The sequence below is a fragment of the Phodopus roborovskii genome, unplaced genomic scaffold (assembly GCF_943737965.1).
Source record: "Phodopus roborovskii unplaced genomic scaffold, PHOROB, whole genome shotgun sequence".
NCBI classification, from domain to species: domain Eukaryota; kingdom Metazoa; phylum Chordata; class Mammalia; order Rodentia; family Cricetidae; genus Phodopus; species Phodopus roborovskii.
Window position 1 is genome coordinate 34,304,397 of NW_026125295.1, and position 22,667 is coordinate 34,327,063.

General features: G+C 42.1%; 1 protein-coding gene across 3 annotated transcripts in view; it reads left to right on the plus strand.

Annotated features, from left to right (window-relative positions):
- The window catches only part of Tent5a (terminal nucleotidyltransferase 5A), a 71,689-nt gene extending 55,964 nt beyond the window's left edge, over positions 1–15,725 (plus strand). Inside the window, exons 1-3 of one of the 3 annotated variants that reach the window (XM_051207818.1) lie at positions 9,364–9,737; positions 9,925–10,471; positions 11,520–15,725. In XM_051207818.1, coding sequence (XP_051063775.1) covers positions 9,718–9,737; positions 9,925–10,471; positions 11,520–12,296 — 1,344 coding nt within the window. In that variant the 5' untranslated portion in view covers positions 9,364–9,717 and the 3' untranslated portion in view covers positions 12,297–15,725. Of the gene's footprint in view, positions 1–9,363; positions 9,738–9,924; positions 10,472–11,519 lie in introns of those variants that run through there. The other 2 variants (XM_051207827.1, XM_051207812.1) reach the window with 2 other exon arrangements.
- Positions 15,726–22,667: the final 6,942 nt, after the last annotated feature.

The following is a 22,667-nucleotide window of genomic DNA, read 5'->3' on the forward strand; positions in this document are numbered from 1 at the left end:
ATTCATCTGCACTTCCAGAATTGTGAGGATGTTCCACTAGTGATGAGAGCAATAAACTAGAAACATCTCAACAGACAGGAAATAGCAGCTAATGCCCACAGGTGGTAGCCTGTTGGAAAGGTTGACCTATCAATGTATCTGGATAAAATGATCTCACACATGCAGAACTAACTTACACTCTACTTATGTTACATTTGATATATTCTTATTCATAATCAAGGACATTTTTCTAGAGCAACTTATAATTAAAACATATCATAGGAATGTATTAGCTAAAATTAAAAAGCAACGAAACAGTATAAAGTGTCACTGACTTCCAATGAGAGTGGGTCATGGCCAGAACCACTTGTCTGGATATGAAATCCTCACAAAGTATCTGACATCAAGGTCTTATTTAGGAGATCTCACACCTGCCCATAGAATTCTGGAGAATGTCTTACAGTCCATTTTTATCAGATGTACAAGACATATATAATTTATATTATTTGCCAGGGTTTTTTAAAAATTAATTTGACTAATTTATTTCTTCTGTGTATGCATGTGCATACTCTCATGGCTTTAGACCAAGCCACTTGACTCGTCCTGCTAGGTGTTTTGTGGATAATCATAAGTTATCAACCAATGGTGCTTAGTGTATCCTATGATGTCATTAGACTCTGACTCCACAGCCAATTGACTGTTTTAATAAAAAGGAGACAAGAAACCAGTTATGTGAAATTGAGCAGCTATGAGCACATTCATACATGTACTCAGACATACCATCCTGGCTGATTAGCTCAATGCCCCTGCCTCCACTGAAGCTCACAGAGTCCTACACCTTGTTTTGGAATCGAAAGAATCAAAAGTTTGGGTTACTCATGTTCTCAGAAACTGCAATTTGTAATACATCTTGTTAATTTTATCACTGCAAGCATTCACAATCTTTAATGCAAGATTGAGAGCAAACATATGCATGGATTTGAGCTTTAATTAAATTTTGAAGGCAAATCAAACCTCCACTGTACTCTATTAAAAACAAGAAACTTAAATATCATAGATAAAACATTTAAGAAATTAGTTCATTTTCCCAGATTTTTTTATTGAAATGTTTGCTATCTTTAGACACAAACTGGAACGATAATTATGATAAATCATGTTGTTGTTTTTTATTTACAAAGAACTACGGATCAATATAATAACTTATCCAATATAGAGGTGGTATGCAATCTAAAAGGGTCATTACTTTTATATCAGAAAATATTTTTGTTTTGTTTTGTTGAGACTAGGTTTCTCTGTGTAACAGTTCTGGCTGTCACATAACTCACTTTGTAGACCAGACTGGCCTTGAACTCACTAAGATTCACCTACCTCTGCCTCCTAAGTGCTATGATTAAAGGTGTGTGCCACCACCGCCTGGCTCAGAAATCTATTACATTTTCTCTGCATGTGGTCTTGTAACTTGCAAACTAAAACATGTTGGGCATTGTGGTGCATGCCTACCATCTCAGCACTTGAGGGCCTGAGGCAAGAAGATCATTGTGAGTTTGATGTGTGTCTGAGATACACAATGGATAGGCAGGGAGCCTCAATTATAATGTGAGAGCCTATATGCAAAACAAAACAAAATCAAACAAAACAACCCCATCAAAAACTAAAACATGGTGCAATGCAGGAATTAAATCAGACTAAAATATGTGCTTAGGTACATGGGTAAATAAGTGGATCTTCTGCAGCTCCCACAGATACATCTGTTAGTCATACAATTTCCAGATTAAACTTATAAGACTGATGCTAGGTAAATGTGGGTTAGAGTTTGGGTGTGGCCTAAGGTTGTCCCTCCAAAGCTCAAGTGATTGTGGGCCAAATCTGCTGGTGCTAGGTAAATGTGGGTTAGAGTTTGGGTGTGGCCTAAGGTTGTCCTTCCAAAGGTCAAGTGATTGTGGGCCAAATCTGCAGTATAGTGGAGTTTGGATAGGAGCCCCTTAGGAAGGAGGTGTAGTGGAAGATGATTAAGCCTTGAATCAATTGTTGTGGCCTCGGGTCTTCAAGCTGTCCTCCATAAGCACAGGTCCGAGAATTCCATACAGTAACTTAACTAAGTTCCTTTCTTTACAAAGTACCAAGCCATGGCTATTTTATTTGGTCAACAGCAAAACAGACTAATGGCTGTTTCGCATTTATGAACATACCTTTTGAACACTGAAAGATTATGTAAAGGAAACTAGCTTGTAATGGCCATTCAGTACACCAGTACAGGTTCCAGGTAAGAACTGGCTGACACTTGTCAAAATGAAATGAAGAGACCGGTAGAAGATGACCTCAATTTTCATAAGACAAGGGTTGCAAATACTTGGGGATGTATTTCTGTTAAAGAGGAAGAATGATTGGGTGTAGCCTCTTTCTCTCCTCCACAATGTTTCTTGTGTTCCATACGGTGAGCATCATCCTTTTGTCAGAGCAGTTCACCATCTTTCAGGACAAACACACAGAAGGAAAGTACTGTAGAATAAAATAACAGCTAATGTATCAACACCTGATATTTGAGAAGGTAACTTGTGTACTTCTAGTTTATATTTCACCAGATGAATATCAAATTTGAATATTTCTCTTGTCTGGGGTAAGGGGAAACCATTTGGTCCAGGGATTTATGACATTGAAACAGCAACCATTTCACCAAAATGTCAAAACAGGAAGATACACTGGTATGATTAACATCAATTGCAGTGCCAGAAAATACTGGTTGATCTCTCTGATTAAGAATTCTATCAAGGGGCAATTGGTATTGAGTTTGACTTTAACGTGTTGCCTTAGTGGTCCTGGCCATACTGGTACCTGTTTTTGGAATGTCTTCGATTCATTGAGTGACAACTATGAATGGAATTATCTTTATGTGGTCAGATAGAGAGTAAAAGAATACTTGAAAATAACACCTTAGGAAATGACACTTTTCATAAGATGCTCAGCAATTCAAAGTAAGATTAACCAAGTCAAAGGAACCTCTGTGTAGCTAAAGGGTCCTTCCAAATGAGCATCTTTGGTTTTCAGTCTAGTGACACGAATATAAAACTCAGCAAACATGGCACAAATCATCCAGTCTATATTCATTTGTAAAATTAGAACCAGTAGTCTTAAAGATAAAAATGTGGTAATAAAGAAGAAGATTATAATTGTTACCATTTTGATAATTGTTACTAGTTACCATGGTGATATATTATTTATGATTTAATAAATCTTGCCTGAGGATTCAGAAAGCAAAGTCAGCCACAAGCCAGGCACATACCTTTAATCCCAGCAGCCAGAAGATAGGAGGTGTTGGTACACACCTTTTTATACTAGAACTCAGGATTAAGAGATAGACAGATCCAAGGCCACCCAGGTCTACACAAGATTGATCCAGTCCTAAAAAGAAACAGCTCACACAAAGATGAACTCAGTACCGGGATCACATGCCTTTAATCCCAGCAGCAAGGAGATATATAAGAAAGAAGCAAGGTCTCAGTATCAGGCATTCATTCTCCAGCCATATTGACCATAGGAAGACATTCAGTCTCAGAATTCTCCAACCATGCTGAGGAGAGGCAACAAGATCAGCCCATTCAGCCAGAGGAAGGGATAAGAGCCAGTGGCCCCCTATTTTGCTTTTCTAATCTTCAGGCAAGCTTTAATAAATCAAAAATAATATATCGCCACACTGAGGTAGTTTGAATACAAAATGTCCACCAGGGTCTTCCTTGTTTGAAAACTTGGTCCTCAGTTGGTGGTGCTGTTCTTTGGAGGCTTAGGTGGTCCAGCCTTACTGGAGGAAGTGCCTGATGGCAGGGTTTGAGAGTAAAGTACCTCACCTACATCCAGTTTGCTCTTTCTGGTTTGCACTTGCCATGCAAAGTATGATAACTCAGCATTCTGCCCTGTACCACCATGCCCATGCTTCTTCACCCTCATGAGGTCTTATCCCCCTAGAGCCATAAGCTAAAACAAATCCTTCCTTCGATACATCACCTTTGCCATGGTATTTTGTCACAGCAACAAAAGTAACAAATACAGTTACTAATAACATATTAAGAAATAACAAAATATTTTTTGAAACAACTTAGAAATGTTATATCCTGGGATGCTGCTAGTCTTTGAAGCATTTCTTATTTCATTGAAGAATCACAACAAAAAAATCTTTTTACAAGCACCATTTATTTATCTTAAAAGCAGTTTTCTCTGTGAGTTTTAACCTCTTACATAGAACATTGTCTTCAGTTTCTTCTCAGCCATTGATAACTATGGAGCAAAGAGGTCTCAGAGTCTCTGTGAGATGATGCATATGTGTTCATGCTTGGAAAAGGCAACCAAACCTCACTGCTACCGTAAATTACTGAGATTTGCCTTCTGAATGAGGCAGGTGGTCAGAGCTCCCTGTCTAGACACTGGCATTCTTCTCCTAGTACTGCAGTGTCCTCCCACTGCCTTGCTACTGTTGGTGAAAACAACAAAGAGTAGAAATGGTAAAAGTTGGAAGATCGTAAGAGAAGGGAGAAGATGGTGTGCAAAGACCAAGAGAGCACCGTGGTTATGAGAGGAAGACTGACCAGACAGCTGGGAGAAGGCACTCAGAGTCCTAACAGTGACTCTCTGGACCCTTTTTGCCCCTTCTGCTTCTGGATATGAGCTTGGAAATGGTCTCCTGTTTGTTTACTTCTTATCTGTGGAAGCTATCTTTGGGAAGATAGGGATCAGAGGGAACAAGAAGAGGAAAATGGCTCCACTGCTCAGTGTACTTGGGCTAATCTCCAAACCTCCCACTGTGTTTCCCTTTGTGGGGGTTTTCTGCACACTTCCCCATGAAGCTGCTGGCATGCTAGCTCTCCATGACTGCAAAGGTTACTTCACTTTCCATGCACATACATAGAGGAAGCCATCCCCATCAGTTCAGTAGTCATGGTGCAGCTTGGCTCATAGCAGTTGACTCAGAATTAAACATGTAACCCAGATCCAGAAAGACAAATATAGTATGTACTCACTCATAAGTGGATAACAGACATAAAGTAGAAGACATCCAACCTACAATCTACAACTCCAGAGAGGCTAGAAACCTCTCCCAGAAACAGATGAGACATCAACAACTAACCAATGGGCCAAGCTCATGGAGTACAATTGAAGTGAGGGAGGAGTAACAATATGAACCAAGGAGTCAAGACCATGATGAGGAAACCCACAGAACCAGCTGACCTGAGCTAGTGAGAGATCATTGACTCCAGTCTGACAAATGGGGAATCTGCAGAAGAACGAACTAGAATATAGGTGACAATGGTGTAGCTGGAACAATACATGAGGGCACTGGCAGTGGGTCCAAGATCTCACATTAATGCACGAACTAACTTAATGGAGTTAATTCTATACGGAGATACCTTGCTCAGCCTAGACACAGGGGTGTGTGTGTGGAGGGTATGGGGAGGTGCCTTCGTCCTGCCTGAAGGGGATGATGGGACAGACTTAGTAGACCTCCTAGCAGAGGCCTTACCCTCTCCAGAGGAGCAGATGGGAGGAGGGAGGTGGGGGAAGCAGGAAAGGAGGGAGGGAGAACTGGGATTGGAATGTAAAAAATAAATTAATAAAGACTAAAATAAATGTAAGTTTCCAATATTATGCCAGATTGAACATCTAGTACTTGGAAAGAAATAGGTAGAGTACAATTGCAGGTCAATTTCAAATTTGAAAAGATTAGAAGACAGGGAGAAGTTCAACCCACAGAATTCAAGAGCTCCCAGACATAAAGGACCCCCCCACACACACACATGAATAGGTATATATCAAGGCTCTGCAACCTCTCCAAGAAACTTGACCTTCCAACGCTTTACTTTTCCAACCCAGAAAATAGGAATAGACTATGCAAAGCTGTGACTCGGGGAGAATATTTAAGAAATGACATTCAAATTATTGAGCACACTGTCTGGAATACTAGCAAATTCATTCAGTAATATTAATGCCAAAACTGAACTTTTTCTTACTGTGTTAAATCAAGATGAATGGTTACTGTAAGTTGCAAATCAAGAACAAATAGTTGTAAATGATATTCCTTCCTCAAAAATCTGTATTAAGCTTTCCATTAAAATTTTCAGATAAAGATCTGAAAGCCATCTAAAAATGCTAAGGAAGCATTCTGAATACGCTAGTTGAATTTTGTGACTTTGATACTTCTAGTGTGTCTGAGTATTACATGTGAGTACAGGCTCTTGGATCCCATGGAGATGCAGTTACAGGTGGTTGTGTGCTGCCCAATGTGGGTACTATTAACTGAACTGGAGGTTGAAGGGGTTCTCTGCAAGAACAATAGGTGCTCCTGAGTGCTGAAGCATCTCCTCAGCCACTCAGCCCCTTCTGGTAGCTTCTCTTTATCATTCCATAGCGTGATATTGCTAGTGGTCTTTTTTTTTTCCTCTTTAAAGGGGAAAAGTAAATGAATAAGTCTGGAAGCTAGAGCCTTCTATCCTTTCTCCAAAGGTGAAATCCATGTGAATCTAATATCAGAATAACTATGCTAAGAAGGGTCTTGGCAGTGACTGTGTTGGGAAACACAGAATTTCTCATTCAATACTTCCATTGGGTATCTACAGAAAGCAAGTTAGGGTTTATAATTGCAAACTTTGCATTTTCTTGTATGGATGGCTTCAACTTTCCAGAATATAAATATTACCTCATTTTGACAGCAGGAGGGGGACAATGAAGAACATATTCTTCCATTCAGCAGTGTGTAACAAGTAGACTCTATGTATCAGACACATATTAACCCAATAATTCAATTGCCTTCCCTCACGGAAGAATGAGTTGCCCCAAATGTCCCAGTGTGGGTGGCAGGCAGGAGGGTCTGGTTCATGCCTGGCAATGGGGAGCACTCTCTTATTGAGGAAGTGTTGTCCACAAAGAATACTCCTGCCAGCTAGGAGGAAATAGGACATTCCTCACCCATGGTGGGAACTCTCCCTTCCAGCATGTGGTGTGCAAAGCAGGCCCTCCACTACCTCCTATTTCTCAGCCAAGCCTCCTGTTCTTGGAAGAGGCTGTGGGAGCATCTGTGCAGACAAGGGTGTCCACTGCTGAGGAGAGGGTCCTGTAGAGAACAGATTGCAGTCACTGCCAGTGCAGTGCATGCTCAGGCTGGGCCCTCTTGCCAGGGTCCCCTGGCAACTTTCTAATTAAGTTGAAGATCTTTCTATCCCACAGGACACACTGTAGGGGTGAGCAAAGTACTCAGCCCACTCACGGGCTACTCTATTTTGTGCTTTGTTTTTCTCACTCTTTCTGATGGAAGCTTAAATGGCAGCACAAAGTAATGAGAGTGGGGTTAAACTATTGTTTTTCCAGAGCAGTCTATTTAATACATGACCAGTCACTTTGATGTTATTTTAAGAAAATGCAAAATTCTTATCAGCCTTTGAAGAAATTTTTTCCTGACAATCTATCAAAAATATTTTTATTATCTCATTCTTTCATTCTGTCCCCTCGTGTGTGTGTGTGTGTGTGTGTGTGTGTGTGTGTGTGTGTGTGTGTGTGTGTGTTGATGGGAATTAAATTCTGAGCCAGGCACTTACTCTCCTCTCTCACCGGACCCTCCCCACAATGCTCGCCTATGTTTCTACTGAGAAGGAAGAACTAAACCAGGGCCATCTCATTCAGGAAATGGAGACTAAATAGCACTCACAGTCAAATGGGTGTGGGGGTGCAAGGCCTGAACCCACAACTTACTGGTTGGGAATTTGAGAAACCCCCATTACTTACTTCTCAGTCCCTTTGTTTCCAAACCCCTATGTCACTGAAGGCCTTCTGGACTTGAAGGCTGAGGTGTGTGGAAAGAGCTCAGTAGTTCTTCATATCATTCATTCAGTAAGATGTTTGATTGAGGCTCACCTGAAATGCATAGTGATTCTCTCTCTCTCTCTCTCTCTCTCTCTCTCTCTCTCTCTCTCTCTCTCTCTCTCTCTCTCTCTCACACACACACACACACACACACACACACACACACACACACTTTTCATATATATAAAATGTGTTGTTAGGCAGCATTCATTGTTGGACATGTCCTGAAAGAAACAGTGGGGTTATAAGAACAATGTAGGGTTCCAGGGCTCCTTCAATCCCTCAACCCAATTTGACCTAGGCCTTGCAAATGCTAAGGAAGCCTGGCTTCCAATCGAGTGTCTCCATTTTGGGGACTCGGCTCCGCAGGACACCAGCAGGGGGCGGCGTTGTCACGCAGCTAGATCTGCGTGGGCGACACCCCTGCACCCCAACCCTCAACTCAGAGCTGCACAGGTTGGGCTTATAGGCTAGAGCTCCCCAAATCCAGAGGCTGGATTTCTGGAGTTGTGCAGGGCCTTCGGGAAAAGGTTGTTCATCTCAGGGCCTGCCCTCTCTATCCGGACTACAGCGGCCCACAGCCTCTACCTGGAGCAAGGGCTGCTAAGCATTACTTTGAAAAGAGGCAGCGGTGGAGGAAGTGGGCCAACAAAAGCGGGGAGCTTTCTAACAAACACCTTGGTGCCAGAGCGCGGAGATAACCTTTAGAGCTACACTAGCGTCTAAAGCTGGAGGGGAAAAACTTCACATCTTTTAAATTTGTCCCTTATGTCTGGTAAGAAGCCAGACCCTACCTAGATCACTGAAATTTTTATTCACTTTAGAACTGAGAACTTTAGAGGCTGCGAGGACAGCGGTTCTCCTCCTAGGTCTGCATGGAAGAACCGCCACCCTGGCGCTGTTCCTCGGGTTGTGCTCGGCGACCCCGCCATTGGCCACGCGCCCGCGGAGTTGCACGATGGGTGACGCGCGCCAGTCCCGCTCTCGCGCAGCAGCTAGATGCGCACTAAGGGTGGCTGGCACCCGACTTCCCCAGCACTTCTCGAGGTTTCCAGAATCGAAACTCAGTTCTCAGCAAACCCTCCCCCTCCCGCAGAGACTGACGTGCGTGACAAGTTGCCTCTGGAGAGCACACTTGGCCCAGAGTCCGTAGTGGAATCGGATGTCTAGCCACAAACGGACACCGTTGGAGGAACCTCCAGGAGACCCAGAGTTACGCAGCAGTGACACTCTGCACCAGGCCAGAAGACTAACTAGGCTTGGAAGTTTCTGGAGTTGTGCGATTTTTAATCCTGATGGTTGATTATCACGTTTGGGGCGTTCAAAGTGTCTCCTCTTTGGGGGTGTGTGTGAGGACGTGCAGAAATAGATAAACCTACACGTATACGCCACAGGCATTTGCTATTGCACACAGCCAGGGGCTGCACACACTGGCCTGCAGCCAACAGCTCTGAGCTCCGGCGACTGTCCACCCAGCGACTGCCCGCGGGGGTGGCGCTGGGGGCGGTGCCCTATGCAAATGAGAAGGTGTGGCGAGCGCTGCTCTCTGGGGCCCCGGAAGCGCGGAGAAGCCCGGTATAAAAAAAGTACTGAAGACATTTCCCCCGCACAATTGCTAAAGCTCCAGAGACGCAAGTGTGCGCGGCGGCATTGGCGGCATCGAGAGCCGCCACCTCCGAGACCACCGCAGCGGGGGCGCGGGCGGGGCGCGGGCGAGGGGCGGGAACGCCCAGGGCGCGGCGGGGGTCTGCGCCGAGAAGTCGCTGGCCGCTGCCGGGAGCGCACTCGCAGCTCCTGCGAAGTGTGTCCGCCTCGCGGTTCCTCGCTCGCCTGCGCTCCTAGAAGGGGCGGCCGCCTCCAGGTGACACAGACGGGACTCTCGCTTGTGCTTTCCAGATGCTTCAGAGATACTTTTGGTGCGGGGCTGCTCTGCGGGGCGCGGCGCGCGGCTGGGTACTGGGGTGGGTCGGGGGAGGAGGACTATTCTGGGTAGCTCCAGGCGGGTCACGATTGGGGAGGTGAAGCCCAGGCCCCTCGGAGGGCCCCTGTCCCCGCACCCGCGCACCTCCCTGCTGTTCTCCTAAACCCACTCTTTTCTTTCAGGACTGACCAAGGCCAAGTGGCGTTCAGCGGGCACTATATGGCAGAGGGCGAAGGGTACTTTGCCATGGCGGAGGACGAGCTGACCTGCGGCCCCTACATCCCCTTGGGTGGTGACTTCGGTGGCGGAGGTGGCAGCTTCAGCGACCGCTGCTTGGACTATTGCGAAAGCCCCACGGCGCACTGCAACGTGCTGAACTGGGAGCAAGTGCAGCGGCTGGACGGCATCCTGAGCGAGACCATCCCGATCCACGGGCGCGGCAACTTCCCCACGCTCGAGCTGCAGCCGAGCCTGATTGTGAAGGTGGTGCGGAGGCGCCTGGAGGAGAAGAACATAGGTGTCCGCGACGTGCGCCTCAATGGCTCGGCCGCCAGTCACGTCCTGCACCAGGACAGTGGCCTGGGCTACAAGGACCTGGACCTCATCTTCTGCGCTGATCTGCGTGGGGAAGAGGAGTTTCAGACTGTGAAGGACGTCGTGCTGGATTGCCTGTTGGACTTCTTGCCCGAAGGGGTGAACAAGGAGAAGATCACACCGCTCACTCTCAAGGTAAAGCTTCTTGGAGATGGGCTTGGGCACAGTGGCGGGCTGTGTACGGGCAGAAGGAAAGCCAGACTGCAGCTAGTTCAGCCCTGGTGGGGACGCTTATTTATTTTTGATTTTTTTTTTTTTCACGAGTGAAGTAAGGTGAGAGAATGGTGGGGAGTGTGGAGTGTTTTAGTTTTCTAGGAGCCTTCAGCGTCACAACTCTGGCTTCCTCCTTTGCATTCCCTTCTCTTCCTTTTCTGTATGGTTTAACTCTTGAATTTCCTTCCTGGACTCCTGTCCAGAGAACATTCTGATTGGTGGAAGATTGGAATGATGTAAATTTTTTTTTTTTTTTTTTTTTTTTTTTTGAGTCATCTTGTGATCTCGGCTTTGGGAAAACAGCAGCTTGAAGCAGAATTGAGTCAATGGGCTTTTATTGTATTGGAAAATGTGAATAGGTTCCTACTCTAGATTCAACTGGCATTTAAAATATTCGGTGATTCTCCAGGTTAATTTCCGTGTTGAGGGTGCAATACTATGCCCCTCCCCTTTAGTTTAGGTGGCATTTTGTATAATTAATTAAAGTTGTCTGAAGGCAATTTAGTCCCTCTTTAGCTGTAACTGTAGAGTGTCACTGGAGGGACACACTAGAGACTGATAAGATTGATTGCTGAAGCGGGAGGAGAAGAGGGTGGCTGGGAAGGACTGTGAGAGACATACAACACTGCCTTTCTGTGGATATTGCGTGAACTTTGCGCCTATTAGACCATCTTCAAAAAATAACATTTGAAGTCAGACATGACAACAGAACCTCTTAGTACTCTGCTTCGTCTGCCAAAAGCCTCAAACTATTACTTCTAGTCTCTTGCCCAGACGGCAAAACTACTCGTTAAATGTATTTTTTTTTTTTCCTGTTTTCCTAAGACTGTTTAAGCTTGGAGGTAGTGTTTTGCTGAAACTTGACAGAACAAACAGGAAGGAGCGAAATAATTCTCAGCCGAAAATCTGAGACATTTATTGCCCCGCCCCCAATTTTGCTCATCTTCTTGTTTAATCTTTTAACCTGTAGGAAGCTTACGTGCAAAAAATGGTTAAAGTGTGCAATGAGTCGGACCGTTGGAGCCTCATATCCCTGTCAAACAACAGTGGCAAAAATGTGGAGCTGAAGTTCGTGGATTCCCTCCGGAGGCAGTTTGAATTCAGTGTAGATTCTTTCCAAATCAAATTAGACTCTCTCCTCCTCTTCTATGAGTGCTCTGAGAATCCAATGACAGAGACATTTCACCCCACGATAATTGGCGAAAGTGTCTACGGGGATTTCCATGAAGCCTTTGATCACCTTTGCAACAAGATCATTGCCACCAGGAACCCAGAGGAAATAAGAGGGGGAGGCCTGCTTAAGTACTGCAACCTCTTAGTGAGGGGCTTCAGGCCCGCCTCAGATGAGATCAAGACCCTCCAGAGGTACATGTGTTCCAGGTTTTTTATCGACTTCTCAGACATTGGAGAGCAGCAGAGAAAGCTGGAATCCTACTTACAGAACCACTTCGTGGGCTTGGAAGACCGCAAGTATGACTATCTCATGACGCTTCATGGAGTGGTAAATGAGAGTACAGTGTGCCTGATGGGACATGAAAGGAGGCAGACTTTAAACCTTATCACCATGCTGGCAATCCGGGTGCTAGCCGACCAAAATGTCATCCCTAATGTGGCTAATGTCACTTGCTATTACCAGCCTGCCCCCTATGTTGCTGATGCTAACTTTAGCAATTACTACATTGCTCAAGTTCAGCCAGTGTTCACATGCCAGCAGCAGACATACTCCACTTGGTTACCCTGCAATTAAGAATCGTTTAAAAATGTCCTGTGGGGAAGCCATTTCATACAAGATAGAAACAAACAAACACACACACACACAAAAACAAACAACCAAAAAAGAAAGAAAGAGAGAGAGAGAGAGAGAGAGAGAGAGAGAGAGAAAGAGAGAGAGAGAGAAAATACAAAACAGCAAACAACAAAAAGGAGCGACACATCCCTAGTTAGGGATGTGTTTTGTGCTCTGGGGGCATGCTCCTGATTGCTTGGCAAGGCTTATGGATCTTTCCATTGATACAGGAGCATGATCTCAACTTATCACCCTCCTTAGCCACCCACCCCTGTGGTCTCTACCCAGTTGGATTGTACCTTGAAATAAGAGGCCAGTTAGTAAAAGCAGTCAGGTTCTCCCAAGATAACAAGGGAATTAAAAAAAGGAAAAAAAAAAAAAAAAAAAAAAAAAAGGCTTGATTGTGACAATATGGGTTTGCAGCAACTACTCCCATAGCTCTGCCACAGAGAAGAGGGGATGGTAGGAAAATTTTTAAGATGGCATTCCCAGAAGGGAAAATACAGAGGAGAAAAGCCTTCTCTATCAGTTGAGAAGGTCAGAAAGTAACAAGATGGGAAAAGAGGGACTCCTCCTGGGGATTACCATCTGTCTTGCAGCGAAGTGCTTTCTCTGGAAGGATCCCTCCTCACAGAAACTGCTCAATTCAAATGAACAGTAGTAGTTCTCATAATGAGCATCAGAACTTGTTGATGATACAACCCATTAATTCCAGCTTTGTGTATAGCTTGCGTTCTTAAAATGTGAAGACGTAAGCAAAACCAGCTGTAGCCAAGAAAATATGCTCAAGGACCAAAGATTTAACAGATAGAAATCCCCAAGCAGAAGAGATAGACTAAGGTATATAAAGAGTTACTATATTTGTTACACACCAATACACATCAAAGTGCCTGTTGCTTTCAGAGGATTTGAAGTGGAAAAGTTTATTTTATGGTTTAATGATTATTTTATTTTATCAGGGACTCAAGAAAAACAAATAAAACAACATATAAGCTTGTGAATGGTGAAGGAAATGCCCTATTTTTTCTTGGCAAATACCTATATAAAGTTGATATTGTTTGGTGTGATGTTATCATAGGTACGTGTGTGTATATTGTTTGTGTGTATATACATACCCATATATGTGGCATATATGTGATATGTGTGTGTATATATACACACACTTCTTTGTCTATGACCTAAAATAATGTATCAAATAGGAAATTTTGAAATATTGTACATTTTATGTTTATGGTAGGATCATAGAAGACATGGGCATACTGCAATGACAAATTAAATCCCATATAAAAAGAAGAGAAATGGAGAGAAATGAATAATATATTTGATAGGAAGAGCAGATATTGTACATTTTTAGTGAGTTTTTTTCTTCTTTTCAGTGAACCAGAGAATTTCACAAATGGGAGAATATTTGGTAGAACACTTTTTAATTGACCTGACATTTTGACAGTCTGAGCCCCAACCCCTTAAGTAAGTAGAATCACATGCCTCCAAGGCACAGAACTTGTGGATCATGGACCAGAGATAGGATAATTAATCCTTAATTGCTAAAAAGAATTTCTGGTACCTGAACACTACTTCTCAATATCTAGATGAACACACAAATGAGTGCATTCTGCATTTTGGACCACTAGAATTTAATAAATGTGAAATGACTCTATGACCCTTTTTAAAGAGTATTTGCACAACTGCATAAAGTTTATATATAGGATATATATTATATATACATTTTATAAATTTATGCCAATATGAAACATGTTCGATCTGGTTGTCTCACTGCGTAGAATTATTTAGTACTGTATATTAAATTAAATCACTTTGCATTTGATCAAACCCAAATTTATTTTTATTTTTTCCAAGAGACCATTTATATAACTTTGTGACATGAACTGATATTATGACTTCAGTTTAGTGGCAGCCAATCCTAACTCCTACCCCAGCCCTGTAGATACTGGTCTCTGAAAATACATTTCTAAAAGCAAAACAAATGCATTAAAAACCTTCCCTTCTTATTGTGAAACAATCACATAATCCCCTTGACTCTTTATGAGTGACTGCTAAGTATGATGCTTCCTTTGCAGACCCAGTCAGTTACAGAGAGCTAGGGATAACATAGCACCCTCACATTGGCAGAGTGTGATTGGTTTTCTGTTACCTGGGCACCTCTCAGATTCTCATGACCAGGTTAGTATCGGTTGGTCCATCTGGACCACCCTTATGTGCATGTGTATTTGAAGCCTTAACAGGAACCAGAATGGGTTTGCAATAACAGCTTCCCTGTGAATCCCCACCAAGCTGTCACAGCCCCCAACACTGCCAGTCTCTTGTAGGGAGCTCATCCTGCTCCCTTGTTGGTCCAGTTTTCCCTCATCACAGCCCTAGGATTTTAAACTCTGAGGATGAATTGTTCATCTTGCAGATTAGGCCTGGCACTCACCTATCAGAAACCACAGTCCAGCCTGCTTAGTTCTTAGCAAGTTCTCTGGGACTGCTTGGGAGCAGAAGCTCATCTGGTGACCCGGTTTCTGCTTGTGCTAATTCTGCATACATGAGTTATCCACTGTTTTTGAAAAGTCTGGAGATTTCTGGCTCTGCCATAGCAGCAACCTGCTGTTAATTCACAACACAGGTTTTTGTTTGAAGGAGCCTTATTAGAAAATATGCCTTTCATTTACTTTCTCAAGAATTTATATTCTTTGCTTGATTACTTTAAGGTTAGTAGCTTAGTTGAAGTGCAAGAATATGGCATTCAGATAGAACAGGCTGTGTTCAAGACAACTTTTGGCATTCACTTTAACCCTTATATAATTTATTTCTATTTTGTGCATACTATAGTCCTGTGCATATGTAGTTGAACATGCTATGGAATATATGTCTCTCTTTGTGGAAGTGTGGCCTAAAACATCTGAATGTCAGAGCGAGTAACAGCTCTCTGTGATTTGTTTGCTTTTGTGTTTATCTGCCTAGTGCACTGTTACTTTGAAGCAGGAAGAAGTTTTGTCTTCTGGAGGCTTTTCTCATGTGTCCAGTCTGGCATGCCAGAGAACACTTAGACTGTGACTGTGTCCTTTTACAAAGTTTACTTCATCTGCAGTAAATTCAGCTGCCTCAAGAACTCTTACATGGGGATGGACTTTGAATCAAGCACTCATTTCTTTGATAAAGTTAGATTGTTGTGACCCAGGTCCACAGAAATGCAAGGATGGGCAGAATATCTGTTATTCAAGCCAAGAAAGAAATGAAATGAAAAGTGAACATACTGTTTATGCCATCCCTTTCTGTTTGCTGCCATTGGTTGCTTTACTGTGCATATCCTTGTTTTCAATGCAATGCTTGTTAAATAAATATTGTGAACTATTTTGTAAATGAAATATATTATGTTGAAAGCCGTCAGCAGCTGTCAAAAATAAGCTTTTGTTGTGAAAGAAAAAAAAAGTGTGTTAGATAAAAGCAAAACAAAAAAGCCAAAAAGAAGAAGAAGAAAAAAAAAAAAACAAAAAACAAACAAAACCCTGTTTTCATATATAGCACCTATTTGAATACACGTTTTCTTTAAGATTTCTTTTAGCATCACCATTTCAGTGCTGTGGAGGGATCTCCCTGTCACATTTTGTCATGGCAATGGCTTGTGAAGAAAAAAGTGATGAGAATACTAAGGGGGGGGATGGTGAGGGGCTTGGGGAGCCTTCCTCAATGCTCTGCAGAATGTGCTAGTTTCTGTTTCCTGTTGACCCTCGCTCCTGCTTCTCTACAACCATTGCCTGCTCTGAGTTTGTCCTATTACAGCAAGCTGCACCTTGGGTCACTCTTGGAATGTTTTGACAAAGGTGTGTCACAGGCAGAGAAAGGAGTTGACAGAAAATGGACTCTTCAAAACTGACATGTTCATATCAGCGCTAGAGGGAACAGATTGTGAATTTTGTTTACAGCATCCAATATTTGGATTTTTGTTTTTGTAAATAAAAAGAAGTTATTTTTTTCTATCGATTAGTGTCTGCTCTCTCTGGTGTTTAATGTGCTAAAGATCGTGTCCTCTGAACCCCAAACTGTGTACACTGGTAAGCATGAGGCATACACGGAAGCAGACCAACCTTCCAAAGCTATATTGGAGTACAAGAAATGACAGTGTCCAGCCTCCACCCTGCTCATCTAAATGACTCAAACAGCTTCAAAACAAACTAGCTCTTCTGTGCCAAAAATTTTTGTCTGGGTATAAACCTAGCAGGGCTAAGTGGCCCAGAGAACAGAGCTGTTTCCAGTATCAGTAGAGACTGTCAGCCCTGAATTTCAGGGTTCTGTTAGTTCTCAGTAGGTTTGCTTTGGGGAATAACCCGACAACTGTGATTCTTTATCAGTGTTACTTAAATATCATCTGATGCACAATTATGTTAGTTAACAGGATGGTTAATTTGTATGAGGAATCCATATTGGTAATAAAAATGGGAAGAGGAAATAGCAGAAAGATGAAGAGATTTGTGTGTGTGTGTGTGTGTGTGTGTGTGTGTGTGTGTGTGTGTACTTGTGCAAGTTTTCCCTGGGTGCTATGATTGCTAAATACAACCCTTTGGGCAAGGCATGATAAAATTTCTAAAGATGAGCAGGAGTTCTACACTATTAGTTAAAATTTTTCCTTGTGCAGTTTGGAGCCTTCTATAATACTGCTGGCATGAGTTTGGTAAACCTGTGCTCCGGAAGGGTATATTTGTGGTATTAAGAGGCAGGCAAAACCTTGGTACTGAATAGAATACATGGTTTACTTTTTTGTGTATGAAAGGGGATGCTGGTAGGTAGATAGTATTAAAAAAAACAGCACACACACACACACACACACACACACACACTGCAGTTATTTGGAAGGATAATAGTATTTGTGTGTCAGTTTCTTCTTCCTTTGTTACAAACTTTTCATTCTTCTCCAACCAGTCCTTGATAGGCCTTTGGTCCATCACATAATTCTTTTTAAACAAAGTTTGGATAAGGACAGTATGTATTAAATTCCTCTTAGGCTTGGGGACACCCTACCATTTCTAGTTGAATTATCAGGCTGCACTTAGCCAACCAGTCCTTTCCTTAGGAACTCCACTCTTTAAATATTCAGTTCCTTTAATAAGACAAAGAAAACATGGTAATACTAGTCAAAAGGGAAATTATACTTGTCTTTAAAATAATTTTGCAATGGTTAAAACCGTTATATATTTCTGAAATAAAGCCATAGTTTCCTCCACAGAACCAAGTTTGAAATCAATGATAGGAATATCCTGAGACCAACTGACAAATGCATTCAGGCAGGAAAAGGGACGATAAGTCACTTAAGAGCTCAGTGGCTCTCACCCAGCAGGGCCTCCATCTTGATTTCAAATGTTGCTCTCCAATAGAAAGAAACTGAACTCTCTGGTGGAGAAGTGGCTGCATGGAAATCTAGGGACAGAGAAGGAAATATGTGTGAGGAACATGGGACACCTTGTTATTTCAGAAAAAAAAAACAAAAAAAAAAAAAAACGGGAAGCTTAAAAGCAGGTTATAATGATGGAAGAGGACAGAGCTCAAGTAGATGAAGATGGAATTTACACAGCAAAATCAATAACTAGGGTAATAACAATATAATAAATTATCTGTGCAGCAACACTGATATAAATGAGTAGCTAAATGACTGAGTTAATGTGGTGAAGAGGCACATTCTCCCCTCATGGAGGGGAGAATAACTTTACCTCTAAAGTGTGAGTAGTCTTAGTATCTACCTATGTGCTACAATTAATATAGAGGACCAAGAAACCTTATTTGGCCCAGGTGATCAACAAAGCTTACCGCCACCTAAACTTGAGGGGAATTCATGCTATTAAGTATTGCGGTAAATAAGGATCAGGATAAACAAATAGGCCGAATAGATGTTTATTCAGGGAGAAATAACTTACAACCTAGACAGATGAACACCAGGGAATTCAACCCGATCCTCTCCTGTCAGAGTCACGCCAGAAAGAGAGTGCCTTCCTGGCCCACTCCGACCTCCTTCCACAGGTCACCTCCGCCCATCGCTCCACCCCCCAATGGGCGTGGTCAGTGCTACAGAAGGACTATTTCACTACAATTCCCCTTTTAGTCTAAAGAAAAGATTTAGGCTTAATACAAAACTATATACAAAACAGTGAATAACAAGTGTGCTCTAAGAAAATGAAAATCGAGAACAAAATGACCTACATATCTAGTCCTAGGGTGAGGGCATAATGGAGTTTACAATAGAGTTGCCCTAAGCTGGAAAACGTAAGTCTAGTACCTAATATATTTAACTAGGAAGAGAGAATAATAGTTGTGATAGTTTAATCTTCAACCTCATCAAGACCTGAGAAGGAAATTCGCCTTCCTGGCCCCCTCCGACCTCCTTCCACAGGTCACTTCCGCCCATGGCTCCACCCCCCAATGGGCGTGGTCAGTGCTACAGAAGGACTATCTCACTACAATTAAGTGTCAAGCCAGTAAGTAATCCTTCATCATTGAAGACCATGCAGGGCAAGAGAAACTACAAAGAAGACATGGCACCATATGTCATGTGGGTTTCTGGGTAATCACCTGGACCACAAAAACAAAACAAAACAAAACAAAAAACCCAAAACTACAATAACAACAACAACAACAAACCTGCAAGTAGAAACCAAGTGAGTCTGAGGGGAGTATTCCAGAAGAGTTTTGTTCTCATACTGCTTTACCAGCTGTACCATGTTGATGTATGATGTCAACACTAGGGGAAACCAGATATAAGGTTCATGAGATGCTGGGCGACCTCTATGGTTTTCATAGTTTTCTGTAGATCTGAAACTATCCTCAAAGTGTTTAGGAACAATGGAAACTAGGTGGCCCCTCCTCATTATTTCCATGCAATGACTCCATTTGATAAAACAATGATAATTTTATGTTGTAGTGGCCATGTACCTGCTATATTGAGACAATGTGAAAAACTAAAGGTAAGGAAATATATATATATATATATATATATATATATATATTTCTCTCTCTCTCTCTCTCTCTCTCTCTGTCAAAACTCTTAGAGAAAACTCACACTTTGACATTCCAGGGGAAAAGGATAGATTTAAAAAGTTTAATCTGTTACTAATGTTCTCCTGTAGAGCAGTAAGAGGAATTAATGTACAAAGGTTGTTTAGGGAATTCTTTGCAAGAAAACATGACAAATTGTTGCTAGTATTACATGTCTAATATGTCTAATATTCAATGGAGTGTGGCAGTAGGCCATTATTTGATATTAATAAACAACTCAAAATTTATTTGCTTACATATTCTTATCATTTCAGAAAGCAGGCTTTCTTGAAGTGAAGGAACACACCTATGCATAGATTCCCAACAGTTCAAAATGGTGTCAAAGAGCAGATGCCTTTAGAAAGGCTAAAAGCAACCATTCCAGCTTTGCAGCTTACAAAGCTAGCTGAAGCCCAGGCTTTCTTGCTTAGGATGCAATGCTCCTCAACTCCAGGGATTTATGAGTGTGCAGTAAGTTGTGGAAAGTCCCAACAGGATCTCCTTCTGAAACTATTGATTTTCTAGCACAGTGTGTACTTACTAATGATGCCAGGCTTTTGTGGCATCATCTGGCCACATCGCTAGAATAGGACTGAAATCCTATTATTTAGATTTTCTTTTAACAAAATTCAGTATAATACTTCATTTGGCATGGCGGATCATGTTCTTTGCTCTATGCGTCCATTCATAATTACTTAGTCTCTGGGGTTTCTCTATATCTCTTCAAACAAGGCCAAGGAGATCATGATTTATGTGGTTTTTATTTTTAACTGGAGAGAGTTAAAAACAAAGTAGAGTCCTAGGAGCCAGGCAGCAGAGAAAAGAAGGGGCCCAGATCCAGTTCAGTTCAAGACATGAAGCTAAAGCTGTGACGTTTAGAAATAAAGATACAGGACATTCTGAGTGTTATCTTAACAAACTGCATGTTGACAGTGATCTTTTACAAAATGTATACTATGCAATATTTGGTTCATGCTCACACTAAAACTATCATATCTACATATATTTGAAAGTCAGACTTCACCCAGAGTCCTGCATTTTATGAGGAAAACTGAAAACCCACTTAAACTCACAGAGTAGGGCACAGAATTTCCTACAGTTTGGGTAAAGGATATTTGACAGCTGTTATTACCTAGAGTTTATGTACTATTCAACACTACATCAGCACAGTGTGCCTCAGCAGCCCACCTTCTGAAACATGGCCAGTTTCCATAGTTAGTGGATGATTCTTATGTGTTTAGCTTGGTTCTGAGTCCTGAGATAGACCCCAAAGTAGAAGGTCCTTAGTTACTTTTCTCGTTGCTGTAACAGCATACCAGGCAGAGAGGTTCCTATCAGAGGAAGAGTTGGCTTTGGCTGACAGTTAAGAAGGGACACACACCATCTGAAGCTGTGGGAAATGCACTGGGGCAAAGAGGCAGCTGGTAGCATTGTTTCACTAAAGAAACAGAGATCGGACAGGAAATGGAGCAAGAGAAAAATCTAAAGTCTCTACTAGAGTAGTGATTCATTTCCTCAAAACAGCCTCTACCTCCTGAAGGTTCCAGAACATTCCAAACCTGTGCTACCAGCAGGAGACTAAATGTTCAAAACCGAAACCTTATGGGACATTTCACATCCACACCCAAATACTCTTCCAACAGTTTACTTTTCACATAAGAGAAATAAAAACTGAAGACCTAATGTACAGCTGAGAAATAAAAACTGAAGACCTAATGTACAGCTGGCAATGAAAATGAATGCCTTGTACATTTGAAGTTCAGAGGTGTTACTGTATCCACTTACAGAAAACAATATCTGCAGAAGGTAGCAGAGAAGTTAGCTTAGTTTGTCTGTATCAATCATTATATAGTGTATATATATCTCTGAAAGTAACACATTGCACACCTTTAAAGACACAGATTTTACTTATGTTTTTATACATAAATAAGGCTGAGAGTAGGATCAATGAACCTACTCCATTACCCTCTAGAAGGTTAGGCTCCTTTTTCAAGGACTACTCACTGTCTGAAAACTCATTTTTTTTCCAGCTACCCTGGGGTAAATTATTCATGAGGCCTACCTCTGTATGGGGCACTATAGCTAGCCCAGGAGACTTAAGATGAAGGTAATAGCCCTTGCAGAGTGCCTTCTTAGGAGTTTGCAAAGATGGGGCTTCTCAAAGGTGACCCTGTGTGCCAGGGTCTTTGCTTGTTTTTATAACAGGAGCAGGTCAAATATTTTCACCTTTCTGTTGAAGGAAGCAACAATTCTAAGACTGTAAAATTTGTCATTCGATTTTCCAAAAGGTCCAGAAGGATTTACCTAGAATGTACATTGAAGTTGTATTGCCTTATAATTCCTTTTGTGGCAGCTCATTAAATTCCCTTGAATGTTTTTTATGTCTGCTTAATTGTCATCTTGAAGTAGAGTTTAATCTTTGCTGCCTTTTCCATACTGTCGAAAGATACACTTACATCGGTTTAAATATTATGAATGTATAGTATACAGATTTTATCTCCTGATTTCTGCAAAGCCAGTTATATACTTGTCTACTTAGGTAGTTCCCTAGTTCCATTAGAGGCCTTTGATGGGAGATGCCATTCTGTAAATATGTTTCTCTTATTGGTAAATGAATAAAGCACTGTTGGCCAATAGGAAAACAAGATAGGTGGGACTAGAAGACAAGGAGGATTCTGGAAGTAGTAAGGAAATCCAAGATGGAGGACAGAGAGAGTAGAACATCAGCCCCTCTATCTGGTAAGATAAGACCACGTGAAAGTACTGAGATTAATAGAAATGAGTTAATAATTAAGACAGAGCTAGCTGATAAGAAACAAGTAACTGGGCAACAGAATTATATCTAATACAGGGTCTCTGTGTGTTATTTGGGGCTGGTGCAGTAGTGGGCCCAGGCCAGCAGGGAAAAACCATACTAATAACAAATGGCATCCAACACAGACTGAAGAACTTCCACTTAAAACTTAACAAAAGCTTAAAAAATGGTTTTAGAAACAAAAGAACAGAGACAAGCAAAGCTTCTTGGTAGCAGAATTTTTCTCAGTTGGGCTCTGCTTTGCTAGAAACAAGCAGAAATTTGTGCAGCTCCTTTAAGGGAGGTTTCTTGACTCAGCATAAGCAGCAAAAAACCTCACTGCTTTTAAAGAGCTCTGATAACAACTGGCTGCAGCGTAGACCAAGGCGGTCAGCACAGCTCTCAGGTCTGGCCGTAAAAGTACCTACCACCATCTTGGATAGACCACAGCTAACACAGCTTTGGCATTCAGTTTAGCAGTGTTGTTGTTTACCAGATAAAGACTTGTGGCCAGA